This window comes from Capsicum annuum, chromosome 11, assembly GCF_002878395.1.
Source record: "Capsicum annuum cultivar UCD-10X-F1 chromosome 11, UCD10Xv1.1, whole genome shotgun sequence".
NCBI classification, from domain to species: Eukaryota; Viridiplantae; Streptophyta; class Magnoliopsida; order Solanales; family Solanaceae; genus Capsicum; species Capsicum annuum.
The window spans coordinates 223,172,125-223,186,041 of NC_061121.1; the positions used below are offsets into that span (position 1 = coordinate 223,172,125).

The 13,917-nt window shown below is 28.7% G+C and overlaps 1 protein-coding gene across 1 annotated transcript; it reads right to left on the minus strand.

The window, feature by feature from the left end:
* Positions 1-7,619: 7,619 nt before the first annotated feature.
* Positions 7,620-7,943, minus strand: LOC124888979. The gene has a single exon (XM_047400269.1). It carries the CDS (start codon positions 7,941-7,943, stop codon positions 7,620-7,622), a length of 324 nt encoding a protein of 107 aa, XP_047256225.1.
* Positions 7,944-13,917: the final 5,974 nt, after the last annotated feature.

The window sequence follows — 13,917 nt, forward strand, 5'->3', positions numbered from 1 at the left end:
CCACTTGAAGAAGTTACTGTCAGTTTCCCTATTTTCATGCCATTCGCCTTCTCTTTCATTATTTTGAAAGATTTTTTTCCGTTTTTTTCTCCCTAAACGATATCTTCCCGCTTCAATTTTTTTCACTTTGCACGATTTTAGCATCATCAGTAAAGATTATCTTCATCTATTTCAGGTAACTCTTAATTTAACTATTGCATGTTAACATTTTTTGGGTAAATTTCAGAATTAGCATACTCTAATATATCTCAAAATCAGAATTTAAGGTTTTTGATTTTAATGGCGGAACAAACATCAAAATCACGAACATATAGTGGTATAAGTAATTCGAAGTTGGTCTATGCTTGTGGACCATCTTTTAGTCTTGGATTAACTCAAGAAGATGTAGTTAAAGTTGTTTCAAATTCGTTATAGTCGAAGAAATCTGAGAAACCGGAGGAGATTCAGTCGAAGTTTCTCAACAAACCGCTGAAGATGAAAAATTTTTGAAAAAAAAAATGTTGAAGAAATCGCCTTCTCAGAAGAAAAAAAAAATCAAAAAAATCCAGAAGAAAAGGAAAGCGAAAGAAATTGAAGGTTTGACTAAGGTTGATGAGGATGTTCAGATCTCTTTTGATGATGATTCTGAAGATGTTAGCGAGGAAGAGGTATTTTTTTGTTCTAAATGTATTTTTGAGTAAAATGTATTTTTGCCCTAAGTAAAGATGTTGTTAAAGTTGTAAGTTATATGTATTTTTTTTATGTAATTAATATGTATTTTGATGTTATGATGATATTTACTGATTAAATGATGATTTGTGAAGATGATATTGTATTGATGAGGATGTTCAGATATCTGTTGGATATATGTATTTTTAGTATATATAATATGTATTTTTCAGTGTTGGTTTCAGTTTTGAAACTATAAAAATACTTATGCATGTTAGTTTAAGCTTAAATACCAGAACAATCTATTGACTATATGTTTTTAGTATATTTGATATGTATTTTTCAGTGTTTGTTGCAGTTTTGATATGATAAAAATACATATGCCTGTTATATGTTTTTGATTTTTATTGGATGATTGATTTGTTGGCTGCATGTTATGTGATTCTTTTTATAGGTGATGCGGGATAAAATATTCATTGTCAAAAAACTTCCAAGATTTGCACCACACATCTGTTCTTACAGTGACAAAGATATTTATGGAAGCATACGCGCAATTTTAAACAAGGAACAGTTTAAAAACTTTTGCGAGAAAAATATTTTTGGTTATTTTATGAAGAAGCAGCAATGTGTAGTGCAAGCACAATTGTGCAGATGCATTATGACGCTTGAGGTGAAGGATAGTTCTTCTTTTGGGATTTTGATTTGTGCTAATAGGACCTTTCTTAATTTTACTCCCAGGAAATTTGTCATCATAACTAGATTGAATTGTGTGTCAAATAGGTATGACTTTATTTTTGACAAGAGTGTACCAAATAGGATGGTTGAGAAGTATTTCAATGGGGCAGAAATTATACAGAAAAGGCAACTATTTCTAACATTCACGGATAGAGTATGGGGGGAGAACAATGATGCGGATGCTGAGAAATTTGCAATCCTGTACTTTCTACATTCATTTGTCTTATCTAATGTTGAAACTGTGGTAATACCCCGTTTTCATTTCGATTTGGTCAATAGTGGAAGATATAAGGATTTTTCATGGGGGTTTTATCTTTTGAAGATTTGGCCAGAAGTTTGAACAACCGGTTGAAAGTTGGTGGTCAATTTTATTTGATTCAGGGAATGTCACTGGCTATTCAAGTGTGGCTTTACGAGTGTTGTTCAAATGTCCCACCAAAGATTGCATCGAAGGTTGATAATCGAATTCCTCGATTATTAAATTGAAATACGATTGCACCTCGTCCACGCTTTGAGTTTTTAATAAATGCTATGTTTAATGATGATGGCAATGTTTGTTCTTAATAAATACATATGTATTAATATGTATTTTACAGTATATATAGATGTATTTTCAGTTACAATTGTTTAACTGATTCTTTAACATTTATTATTTACCTGTTATTCTAGGTTGTCTTTAAGAACATAGAGCCAACGAAAAAGGAGTTGTCAAAATTGCAAATACCACAGAAGGATGCAACACAACATGAACATTCTGTTGATTCTGATGACGACTTTCAGGATCCACCACCAAGAAAGAGCAACGAACATTCAAAGAAGAAACAAAAGGTTGATTCCTCAACACCAGTAGTGAAGAAACCTTTAAGGGAAAAACAAGTAGATAGTTTTGACGAGCATACCCAAAAAAGAACATCAGCCCCTCGTGCTGCAAAGGCTGATGGAATGAAGACACCAATTTTCAAGTCAATTCCAACAAGGCAGACATCTTCTTCAAAAAGGCGAAAGGAAAGCAAACAGCTCGGGTTATTTTTCCTCAGGTACACTCATAGCCAGATATTCATGTAGAGGAAGTAACTGTGTCAAAGCCTAAGAATCATGTTGACAAACAAGCCTTTATTTCTAAGAAAGATTTTGATGCATTCCGCGATGAGGTACTTTTTTTTTGAAAAATATTTTGTTTTTCATGAAAATTTTTTTGTATATATATTTTTTATCAAAACAGGTTGGTCGCGAATTTAAAGGAATTCGTGGTCTAATGAGAAAAAAATTCAAAAAGTTGAAGAAAGCATTTGCTCAAAGCAAGGTAATTTTTTTCTTTGAAAATCTTAGTTGATTTGAATATATATATACTTATTTGACTTCCTTATACAAATACTTCACATTTTATAAAATAACTCGTTATGTTATTGGACACAATTTTTTCAGGAGCAGGTTGAAGATATTGAAGCTGATAAAGCAACAAATGTTGATGAGGGAGGATTAGAGCAATCTGGACAACATTTCAGTCCTGATGTTGTTCAATCTTCGGATAATATTTCTGACGGTACAAAGGTAAATATTAAAGTTCCAAATACATATTTATTTGTACTTTTAAATTTTATATTCAAAATATAGCTGAGGTTAATAGACTGTCAAATTTGCAATAGAATTGAAGATTGACTTAGTAACAATAAATATTATTTGGTTCATTAAAAACACTATAACATGCGACACAGTGTGTTGTTAGTTTTATTCATATATATTTTTAACAGTGCATATGTATTTTTTAAAACTACATATGTATTTTTAAAAACTACATATGTATTTTTAGTTTTATTCATATGTATTTTTTAACAATGCATATGTATTTTAACAATGGATGATTATTTTGTTATGTTCTATAATATGTATTTTTGAGTTTGATGTTATATATAAATATGTATATTCTATTTCAAAAAAAAAAAAAAAAACTTTGACTCAAGTATTAATAGGTTATTTTAGTTTGTATATGTATTTGTAGCAACAACATACTGATAAAGATCCTGAACTCCAAAATATGGATTATGTTGGTACCGAAAAATCACCACAACGATTAAGTTTGGAGGTTGATCAAGAATTGGAGGAAAATTTGCTTGGTAAAAAGGTAAATAATTAAATTTTATATATATATATATATATATATATATTCATTTGAATTCGCATATATAAACAGATACAAGTACATATTTGTTTGATGTTTTGATTTTTATACTTGTTTTCAAGGGGCACACTGTTTTGAATTCTGAAAAAATGAATGTTGAAATTGATTCTCAACAATTAATCCCTGATGAGCTTCTCCAAAGTATAAATTTGGATTACTTATATTCTGAGAAGGTTGTTCAACATGATTGTCAAGTATGTATAGTGATGTTAACTTTATCTTCATGTCATGTAATAATCAATAGGAAAATTAAATTTTTTCTTTTATTTTTTGGCAGACCAACGATGAGAAAATTGATGAAATAATTTTTGTCTAATTCGCAATTCACAATCCCTGATGAGATGTTACCTAGCCTAAATGTGTATCAAATACAAAGCATCATCATACATCCATCGGCAAACCGTCAAGAAGAATCTCATCATGAAATTTTGGATGCAAAAACTTCTGAGACTGATATGTATCTAACTATTATATATTTTGAGTTTATTTAGGTTCAATTTGATGGAAAATATGTAATATTCTTTTTTCAATCTTTTTGTTAGATCAACAGAGAAATCACTGATTCAGAGGTAGAACTTGATACCAAGGAGCAAGTTAGAACACCTCCTAATACACAAGAACTTCACGGACTGGATTTCTGTGGACCTATTAAAAGCTACTGCTAAGGGGTTGTTCTTTTGAATAGTGACAAATTATTTTTTTGTATCAATACATGTTTTCATGGTTTACCAAATCCTTAAAATACACAGAAAAGGAAAAGTAGATCATTACAAGAGGGGAAAATCAGAAATTTCAAAGATACATTTGGTGTTGAGACTGTGGAAAATAAAAACTGGTTTTATACGATGGGATTTGCAGATCAGACATGGACAGACTCGGTAAGTATATTATTTTGAAATGAAAATTTTTCCATTTCGTCTGTAACAATACTTAAAAATACATATTAGGTTGCATTGAAATACATTTGGTTTAACGTGTATGTATTTTTAAGAATTCAAAGTATGATATAGTGTACTACATCAAATACTGTTGCATATACTATGCAGATAACATTGTCTGCATGTAACTGAACTTTAAGAATGCAATTTTTGATACACAAGTCATCTACATTAATATAAAAAATTACATATGTATTTTTTTACTTGCATAGACTGTAATATTTAGAATACAATTTTTTTGAATGCTCTAAAGTTTGTTGTATTCACTAATGCAGCATATTGATGTCTGCTTTTACTACTTGAGGAAGAAGTCAAAGTATGGGCCGCACAGTTCGTACAAAAATGAGCCAAACAAATCATACAAATACAGTACAGTTGACTGAACTTTATGAACGTAATTAGATCGTTGAATGATGTATATTCTATGGATGCTCAAAATCTTAAAGATGGAGGTTAGGAGCACCATCTTATGAAATACATCAATGGGTTTCGTATGCATGCCGCAGTGCCATGGCATACAGTCGAAGACATTTTTATTTCGGTCAATATAAAGGAAAAATATCACTGGGTTCTCGCGGTTTTATCATTTTTAGAGAGGTGTATATTCTTGTATGATTCATACGAATCCAGTGGTCATTATGCGACTGTTCTTGCTGAGATGGAGAAAATAGCAAAGATTATTCCATTGTGTCTCCAAGCATGTGATTTCTATGTTAAGAAAGGGATTGATCATCAAAGCCATCCAAGCTACAAAGACAAAGAATCCTCAGATATGTTTGATGTTTTATTTCAAGATGATTTGCCTCAACAACCCTGTGGAAGCTTGTAAGTTTTGAAATTACATATATCAAAATAGTATCTTTGTACAAAATATATTTCACCATTTAATCAATTTTTTTTTTGTAGGGACTGTGGTGTGTTTATGGTTATGTATGCAGAGTGTCTTTCTTATGGTCACAAAGTTATTGCGTCAGAGTTCGACCCCAACGCACTCTGTACAAGATATGCTGCACTTTGGTGGGATTATGGGATCCGAAAATAAGAAGCAAATGCCATTAGTGATGTCGAAGCACCCGTGAGGCCTGCAAGGTAAAGTAGAATAACTAGTGTCACTGAAGTTGTTGATGTATGATGGTTTATTAATTTTTGACTTTTTGTACTTTTGAAACTAGTTTATGGATGTAGGTTTTGATTGTACAGACTAATTATATGTTTTGAAATTGTTCATAGTTCATGGAGTTCTACCTTTTACGGTGAGATTTTGTTAAAAAATACTTCCGTAGTTTTTATATTACATTTACAATTACATATATCGTATAAAAATACATATGCAGTGTTAAAATCAAATATTGCAAAAATACATATGGATCATTCATAATATGTATTTTAGTATGTTGTTGTTGTTCTTTAAAGTTTTTCACCACATTCCTATATTGTTAAATACAACATGTAGTGTTAGATTTAAGGGATTCAACATTTTACTGTGAGATTTAGTTAAAAAATACATATGTAGTTTTCATATTATCCTTAAAAATACATATGTAGTATAAATCAATTGTTATTCAGCAAAAAAATACATATGAAATATTAGAAACAAACACTTAAAAAATACAACTGCCATATACCTAATATGCATTTTTACTATATTTTCATTAACTATAATTATAAATTAGGATTTAAATTAAAGTGTAATTTGACATTTTAATGCAGTTATTTAAAAAATATATATGCAGTGTTGATATTTTGCTATAAAATACATATGAATTATACGTTATAAATATTTCCCCAAAAAATACATATTTCGTGTTAATATAAAGATGTTGGAAAATACATATTGATCAAACCTAATATTTAATTTTTGATATGTGTTCATTTAAAATAATTATACTTGAGAATTTGAATTAAAGATAAATTTGACTTTTTTTATGAAGTTATAGGTTTGTCTATAGTTACAAAATACATATGCAGTGATTATATTTTTTTAAAAAAATACATTTGTATTATACATCAAATGTATTTTTACAGTATAAATTCATATGCAGTAATAACATTATGCAATTCAAACATATATTTATATGTCACATATATTTAAAACTTTGAACAATTACGAATCATATACTTGTTTTGTTAATCAAAGTTACCACCTTTAACCTAACATATATTTACTATGTCAAAAATACATATGAACTGCTGCTTAAAAATACATATGTAATGTGCAGATTTTCAAACATATATAGTTCCATTATTCAGATATTACTGACTTTAATTGTCAAATGATTCATAAATGCATTAACTAAACTGAATTAGTTCATCACTATAAAAAAGGAAATTTTTTTTTTTTTAAGAAACAATACAGAAAAAGAAATGTATCATTTGCGATATTTCCTACAAGAGCGCCTATTGTGACCCTTAGCCCCACAACCACCACATGAGTTGATATTCTTCTTTCAAAACATATCCCGACCTGATTTTCCACGATCCTTCTTTGCAGGTCTTCCTGGAGGTCTTTTGTATTTTGGAGGCAGTACTATTTCAGCAAGTGTGGTCTCTAGAATTATTCAGTCATCGTTGTGTGGCAACGGGTAGATTGGAACATCATATGTCTTCAAAACTGTTTTTGGTTTAAACAAATCAGAACAGTATGGCCCCTTCTCAAAATTCTTTTTCTCTAACACCGCACAAGCATGTGCACATGGTATCTCATCTATTTGAAAAGCATTATATGAGCATTTCTTTTCTTTGATGCAAACAATGAAGTGCTTTTATTTGTCATGTACCGTATATAGATATTCTGTGGCTGGTATAACCTGACATAAAAATAAAAAAATATTTATGTAATAAAAATGCATATGCAGAGTACATTTTTACAGAGCAGCCAAATACATATGCAGTTGTTAGTAATTTTCAATACAACAATATACATATGCAAAATACATATTTTGTATTTCAAATGTTCATATATTTTATGTTTTATATCTTTTCATTTATTTACAACTGCATGAAAAGTATTTTCACATTGATACTTTATGCATTTTATCCTTTCATATTTATGTGTCCATAATTAAAATTTTCACAAATCAAAAAGGTCATACCGTCATACGGGTACACAAAGCCTCGTTCTAACTGAGTACGTCATTAAACTTTTCAATGAGTGTTGTGAAAGTATATGAAGCCTCCTGCCTATTTGCACAATTCCATTTTGCAAACAGTAATCGAACTTCCTCAAGAAAGTCATAAATTGGCAGTTCTCTAGCTGATACAAGCACTCCATTTATTGACTCTGCAATATTTGAAATCAAAGTCCATCCTCTGTGAACTGTTGCATACAACCTAGCCCACTTTTCGTAACCGGTCAATTCCAAATACATCTTCACCCTTATATCAGTTGCCTCAACTTTTTCCATTAACATGTGAAATTCTGATTTTGAATATGATTTGGCCATTGTATAAAATATCTCCGACAATGCATCGTGTGACTTTCTGTAAAGTTTTTTCACATTACCCCATAGATGACACATACATACATAATGTGGAGCATCTTCATACACATTACCAACAACCTTTATGATGCTTGGATTCCTTTCAGACACAACATATATGTTTTGTCTAACCCCGTACGCTTCCTTTAGATTCTTGAAGAACCACGTCCAAGATGCATCATTTTCAGAATCAAGCACACCATATGCCAAAGGAAATATATGACTTGTATACATAATTCATAATTTTCAGAATCAAGCACAACATATGCCAAAGAAAATATAGAACCTGCGCATATAAAAAAGATCTGCGCAGGCCGATTTAAATACAGTTAGGAACTGCATATGTATTTATTACAATATAGTTCAATTAAAATGTATATTTTATCTACCAGAAATTGTATCAATTACATATAATAAAATTTACATCAACCTCACTATCAAACATAATCAATTTTACATGTTTCATTCAAAAAACTTTGAACATATATCTAAGTATATACACATATGTATCTATGAATTGGATATATGTATTTTTCAACTCTACAATAGAAAGCCAAAAAAAAATACAACCAGTTATAGTAATTAAATGATACTAACCTACTCCATCCGTTGTACATGCTGTTATAAATGCCCCAATATACATTCCTCTTAGATGACTAGCATCAACAACTACAACTGGTCTACAATAATCGAATCCTTTAATGAATGCATGTAGAGCGATAAATACATACAAGAACGCATTATCATCTGTCTTCTTCATTCTTATATGTGAATCCGGATAGGTAGTATTTAGAACATATAAGTATAATGGCAGTTTCCCATAATATGCTGATGGCTTACCCCTCAATTCTTCTAACGCTCTTTCCTTTGCCCTCCAACATAAAGTGTATGTCAAATCCATACCAAAATCTTCCTTCATGTCATTTTTTATTTCTGTCGCACTGTATTTTCTTTTGTGGTTTTTGAATTTTTGTTTAACCATACCATATATCAACATACTAGTTGCATGCACCTTTGGATAGATATTGTCCTTCACCGGGCATGTATGTTGAGGTCTGAATTCTCTTATTCTAAACATTCCTGTTTTCTATTCCTGATGCATGCATTAAAAACTCACAGTTTCTTGATTTGCAAAATAATATATACCTGCACGCAACATAATTTATTACATTAAAAATACATATCCAAACTAATATTAAACAAGATATGAGAGATATAAAATGTACGTACGTTTTCTTACTTGACCTTTTACTGCGCGTTTGAAACTTCTCCCTAATTGAATAGTCCTTCATGACTGACTTTAAAATTCTTTTTCTCAAGTAAACCTGGTCTTCCTTAACATTCTTATGATGTGGGTCTGAGATAATCACCTCAACAGGATCCATCTCAAAAACATCTAAAGCTTCTGTATTTTCACAAACCGCCAAAGCTCCTTCATTTGTTGTATTTATCACTGTTTCCAAGTTATTACAGTTGATTCCTCTTTCAGCAACACATATAGATGAACTTGCCAAGTTGCTCCCTATAACTTTATCCAAAATGCTTACATATAAGGGAAGACAATTCATGTCTTGTATCAACTTTTTCTGCAATATAAACACTTTTAAACCCATATCGTTATGTTTTTCTATCTGCCCTGCATTAGGAGTGATTTAATATTCCACTAGAATATGTTTGATGGTTAAATCCACACTTAAGTGAGATGCCAAAATATCGTGTAACTCAACGAATGTGGCTGATGTGCTCAACAGTATAGCATCAGTGACATATTCTTCGAAGTTCTTTTTCGTACGTCCATCGATCAGAGTGTTTCACAAGGACTGGTATGCTTCCCATTTCTAAAATACAAAATACACAAACTATTTGATCAAACGGAAGTAAAATAGGCACCAAACATATTATCACATATACACTTATACTCTCAAATTCCCATAAGCAAAACAAAAATATATATGCAGTGTTTACATATATCGCATATAAAATACATATGCAGTGTTAAAACTAAGAATATCAAAAAAATATATCTGGAGCATAACTAATTTTTAATTTGATATGTTACATACCAATTTATCAAATATCCCTTCTTATAACACGCACTTTTCAGAATTACGTGCAAACAAAGATACACAACCAACATCTCAATTAAAAAAATACATACACGCAAGATTACCTTAAACTAAAATATTTTAGCAAATATATATTTATATATCAAAATTTCTACAACAAAACAAAAATACATATGCACCATTACCATTAACAATATCAAAAATACATATGTAGTGTTATCATTAAACACATCAAAAATACATATGGACAAAGATATTTTATACTTTTATCTGGGTTCATAGAATAACGTCAACTTCAACAGAAACATTTGTTCAATCAATTATCTAGTATTTCCAAAAAAAATTGAATGTATTTCAATTCGAAAGTTGTTTACAATTATTCTATTGTTAAAACAATCAATATAGCAACAAACAATCATAAAAAATTGAGTTGAATACTGATTTTTTTTTTCCATTGAAATAACTTTAAAGATGAAATTTGCAACAGATACTTGAATTCCAATTTTACTGTTGTCTTGATTATAACTATAATTTGTTTTACAATTTTTTCACATACAAATTAACGACGACAATCAAAACTTGATAAGCACATCAATAATGGTAAAAAAAAAAAGTGAACTGAATAGCAATAATGGTTATGTACCTTGAACAGCAGTAATGGTTGAATTTTCAACTGACAGTTGAATTCAAACAAATATAACATATGAATCAACAATTGAATTTGATTCAATCGAATAACTGATTTGTTTTTGCAATTGCTGTTAATTTCGCATAAGAATCAGTTCAATTTGATTAAGCAATACAGGGTTGGTTTAGAAGAAATTGAAAAAAAAATAATGCAGCTGTTAATGGTGAAAAAATAAAATTTAAATTATTTGATTATAACGGATGTCACGTTTTTTAAGTGTTTTAAATGAAAAAGGAATCAACATATTTACTTGATTGGTAATTATACCCTATATAGCTCAACTAATTTCAGTTATTTAAGTGCAGTAATTTTTTTGTAGATGTATTTTTACAACAATATTTTTTAAAAATACAAAATAAAAGTTTCTATAAAATGTAATTATGAAACTGTTGCTATAAAACTAGTAATTAGGCTCTTAAGTATGCTACTTGTGAATTTTACCCATTTTTTAAATATATTTTTTCAATTAGGAGTTGTGGGGGGTGGGGTGGGGGTGGTCTTTTTTAGAAAAATAATATATTTTTTTTGAGTTAATTTGAAAGAGTTGTTTAAATGTAGATACCTATGTGAATCATTTTTAAATTTATTTATCTAGGTATTTGGTTTGTAGGGTCGAAGTAGCGTGTCAAATATGACTGATGAAAAACAAGTCAAAAATAATTATGCATATAGTGTTTTTTTGTAAGATTATATATATAGATAGACACAAGATGAATGGAAAAGAGCAAGAGAGATATGTAATATACAATTTTGAAATGAAAAAATTATCGATGTAAGTAGGGGTTTTTGAAATTTAAATTTTTCCAAAATTTTAAATTTAGAGGAAAAAGTATCTTTTTTAGGGAAATGTATAATTTTGATTCTGAGTTTATTTGAAAAAGTTGTCTATCAAGTACAAATACCTAGGCAAAATTATTTTTAGATTTATTACCTTAGGATTATCTTTTTTGATTGTAGGGTTGAGGTAGTGTGTTAAGTGTGACCGATGAAAACAGAAAATAAAAGTTGGAAATAATTATGTATACGAGACTTCTCATAAAATAATATGTAAAGGGACGAAAGATAGATACGACTAGAGAAAGAGAGAGTTATGCAATATATCAGGTTTGAAATGAAAAAAAACTATGGATGAAAATAAGGTTTAACTCATAAAGAAAATATTTGAATTTTTATCATTTCTGGATTTTGGGGGGGAAGGTTTTTCTTAAAAGGAAAATGTATAATTTTGTGTTTACGACGTTTATTTGAAAAAGTGATTTAAGCACAAATACCTATGCAGAACAATTTTAAGATTTATTTAATTAAAAGTAGTGTCCTAAGTGTGACTGGTAGAAAGAAAAGACGAAAGCAGAGATAATCATGCATGATTTTTATTGTGAAATCAACATCGTGATAAAAATTAGTCTGATAATTTTTTATTTTTTTTAAAATGTGTAAGAATGAAGAAGTTAAAATCTAACAGGAAAAAATATATTTAATACTTTTACAGTTCTCCGTCTTCATATCTTCCTTCTGTTTTTTAATTACTAGTTAAGTGTACGTAAAAAACTTTGCACGTGTGTATAACATTAATCATGAATATTATTTATAAAGTGAATAATTATTATGAGTATGTTACATTAAAAAGTATAAATTAGTTTTTAAAAGTAGGTAAAATATTTAGGATTAAAGGTGTATTGACAAGGAATGTGAGATACATAATTTATAATAAAATTCATTTTATTTTATGCGGTACCATATAATCTTGTGTATTGCACAAGTTCCTTCCTTATCGGCTAAACGTGTTGAGCTATTTTGTTCCATCATTAAGCGAATGAAGTTGTTCTCCAAGTCCATCGAGTATTAATACTACAATATCAATTATTATTTATATCGAATTAAAAAAAGGAAAAAAAAATAGAAGAAAGTACCCAGTCTTTTTAGCGTGTGGCCAAACTTCTAAAATTAGTTTATTTTAAAAAGTTTTATTTTAGACGTGCTTTTATAAAAGTACTTTTGGTGTTGTGTTGGTCTTTTTATTTTAGTTCCTCTTACGTATTCAAATTTAAGATATTTGATTTCTGTAAAATTTTCATTAAATATAAGCTAAAATTTTCATTAAATATAAGGTAATTTTTTTGTAATTTATTCCATAATGAAAAGAAAAAATTCTTCTTTTGTCTCTTTGTACTTAATTTCCCCTTTTGTTTTATTCTTTCTTCATATTAATTTATTTCCAATAATAATCTAATGACTTAAAAAGTCACTTTTAATATGAGGTAAAAAATTCGTTAATATCCCAATAATAAAAGAAAAGTTACGTCTAAAAGAAATTGAATCGTACAATGTCCAAAATCAAAGGACTAAATAAACTTTTAATTGATTTCAAATATACCATATAAAGTTAGGACTCTTTAATTATTAATTTTCCTAATAACTCTTGCCATATAATTTCTCTTACCATATATTTTAGGACTCTTTAATTCTACATATTATGAAAATAATTAATTAATAATTAAAAAGGGCAAAAAAGACGATTTTATCTTATTTCAAAATATTTTAATGAAGGGTAAAAAGTTCAAATCACTTTTTTAAGGGTTTTCACACTTGTAATAGATTATAGATATAGATATAGATTGTAGATATAGATTATAGATTATAGATATAGATTATTGATATAAAATTTAAAACTTAATATTTTTCACAAACTCGCAATGTTTATTTTAAAAATTATGACTTGAAATACAAAATTAGAAAATGAGTGTAAAGACAACATTGATAAATTATTTCTGAAATCGATGATAAATAATAATGAAAGAGAAATTATTTAAGATTTTTGTGATATAGATGATGATTATATTTAAGTACAAGTACCTTTGCGGATCTATTCTTATTATTTAACTTAACGCTTATCTAATGTGTCATAAAAATCTAAAGAGAAGAGGCGTGTAAGAAAAATATTCTACATTTTCATACCTCCTTTTTTAAAAAAAAATTTTTTATTATCAATCTAAAATTTTAGACTAAATATCTCTCACATGCACGATGCTCTATTTTTAATTCAAACTTTTTAATTATTTATTATATAAAAAATGTCATGAAATGAACAATTAGAAACCGAGTGTGAAACAAAATAAAAAGTGATTTATGAAATTGGTAGTAAATAATGATAAATAAAAAATTAATTGAAATACTATTATATTGT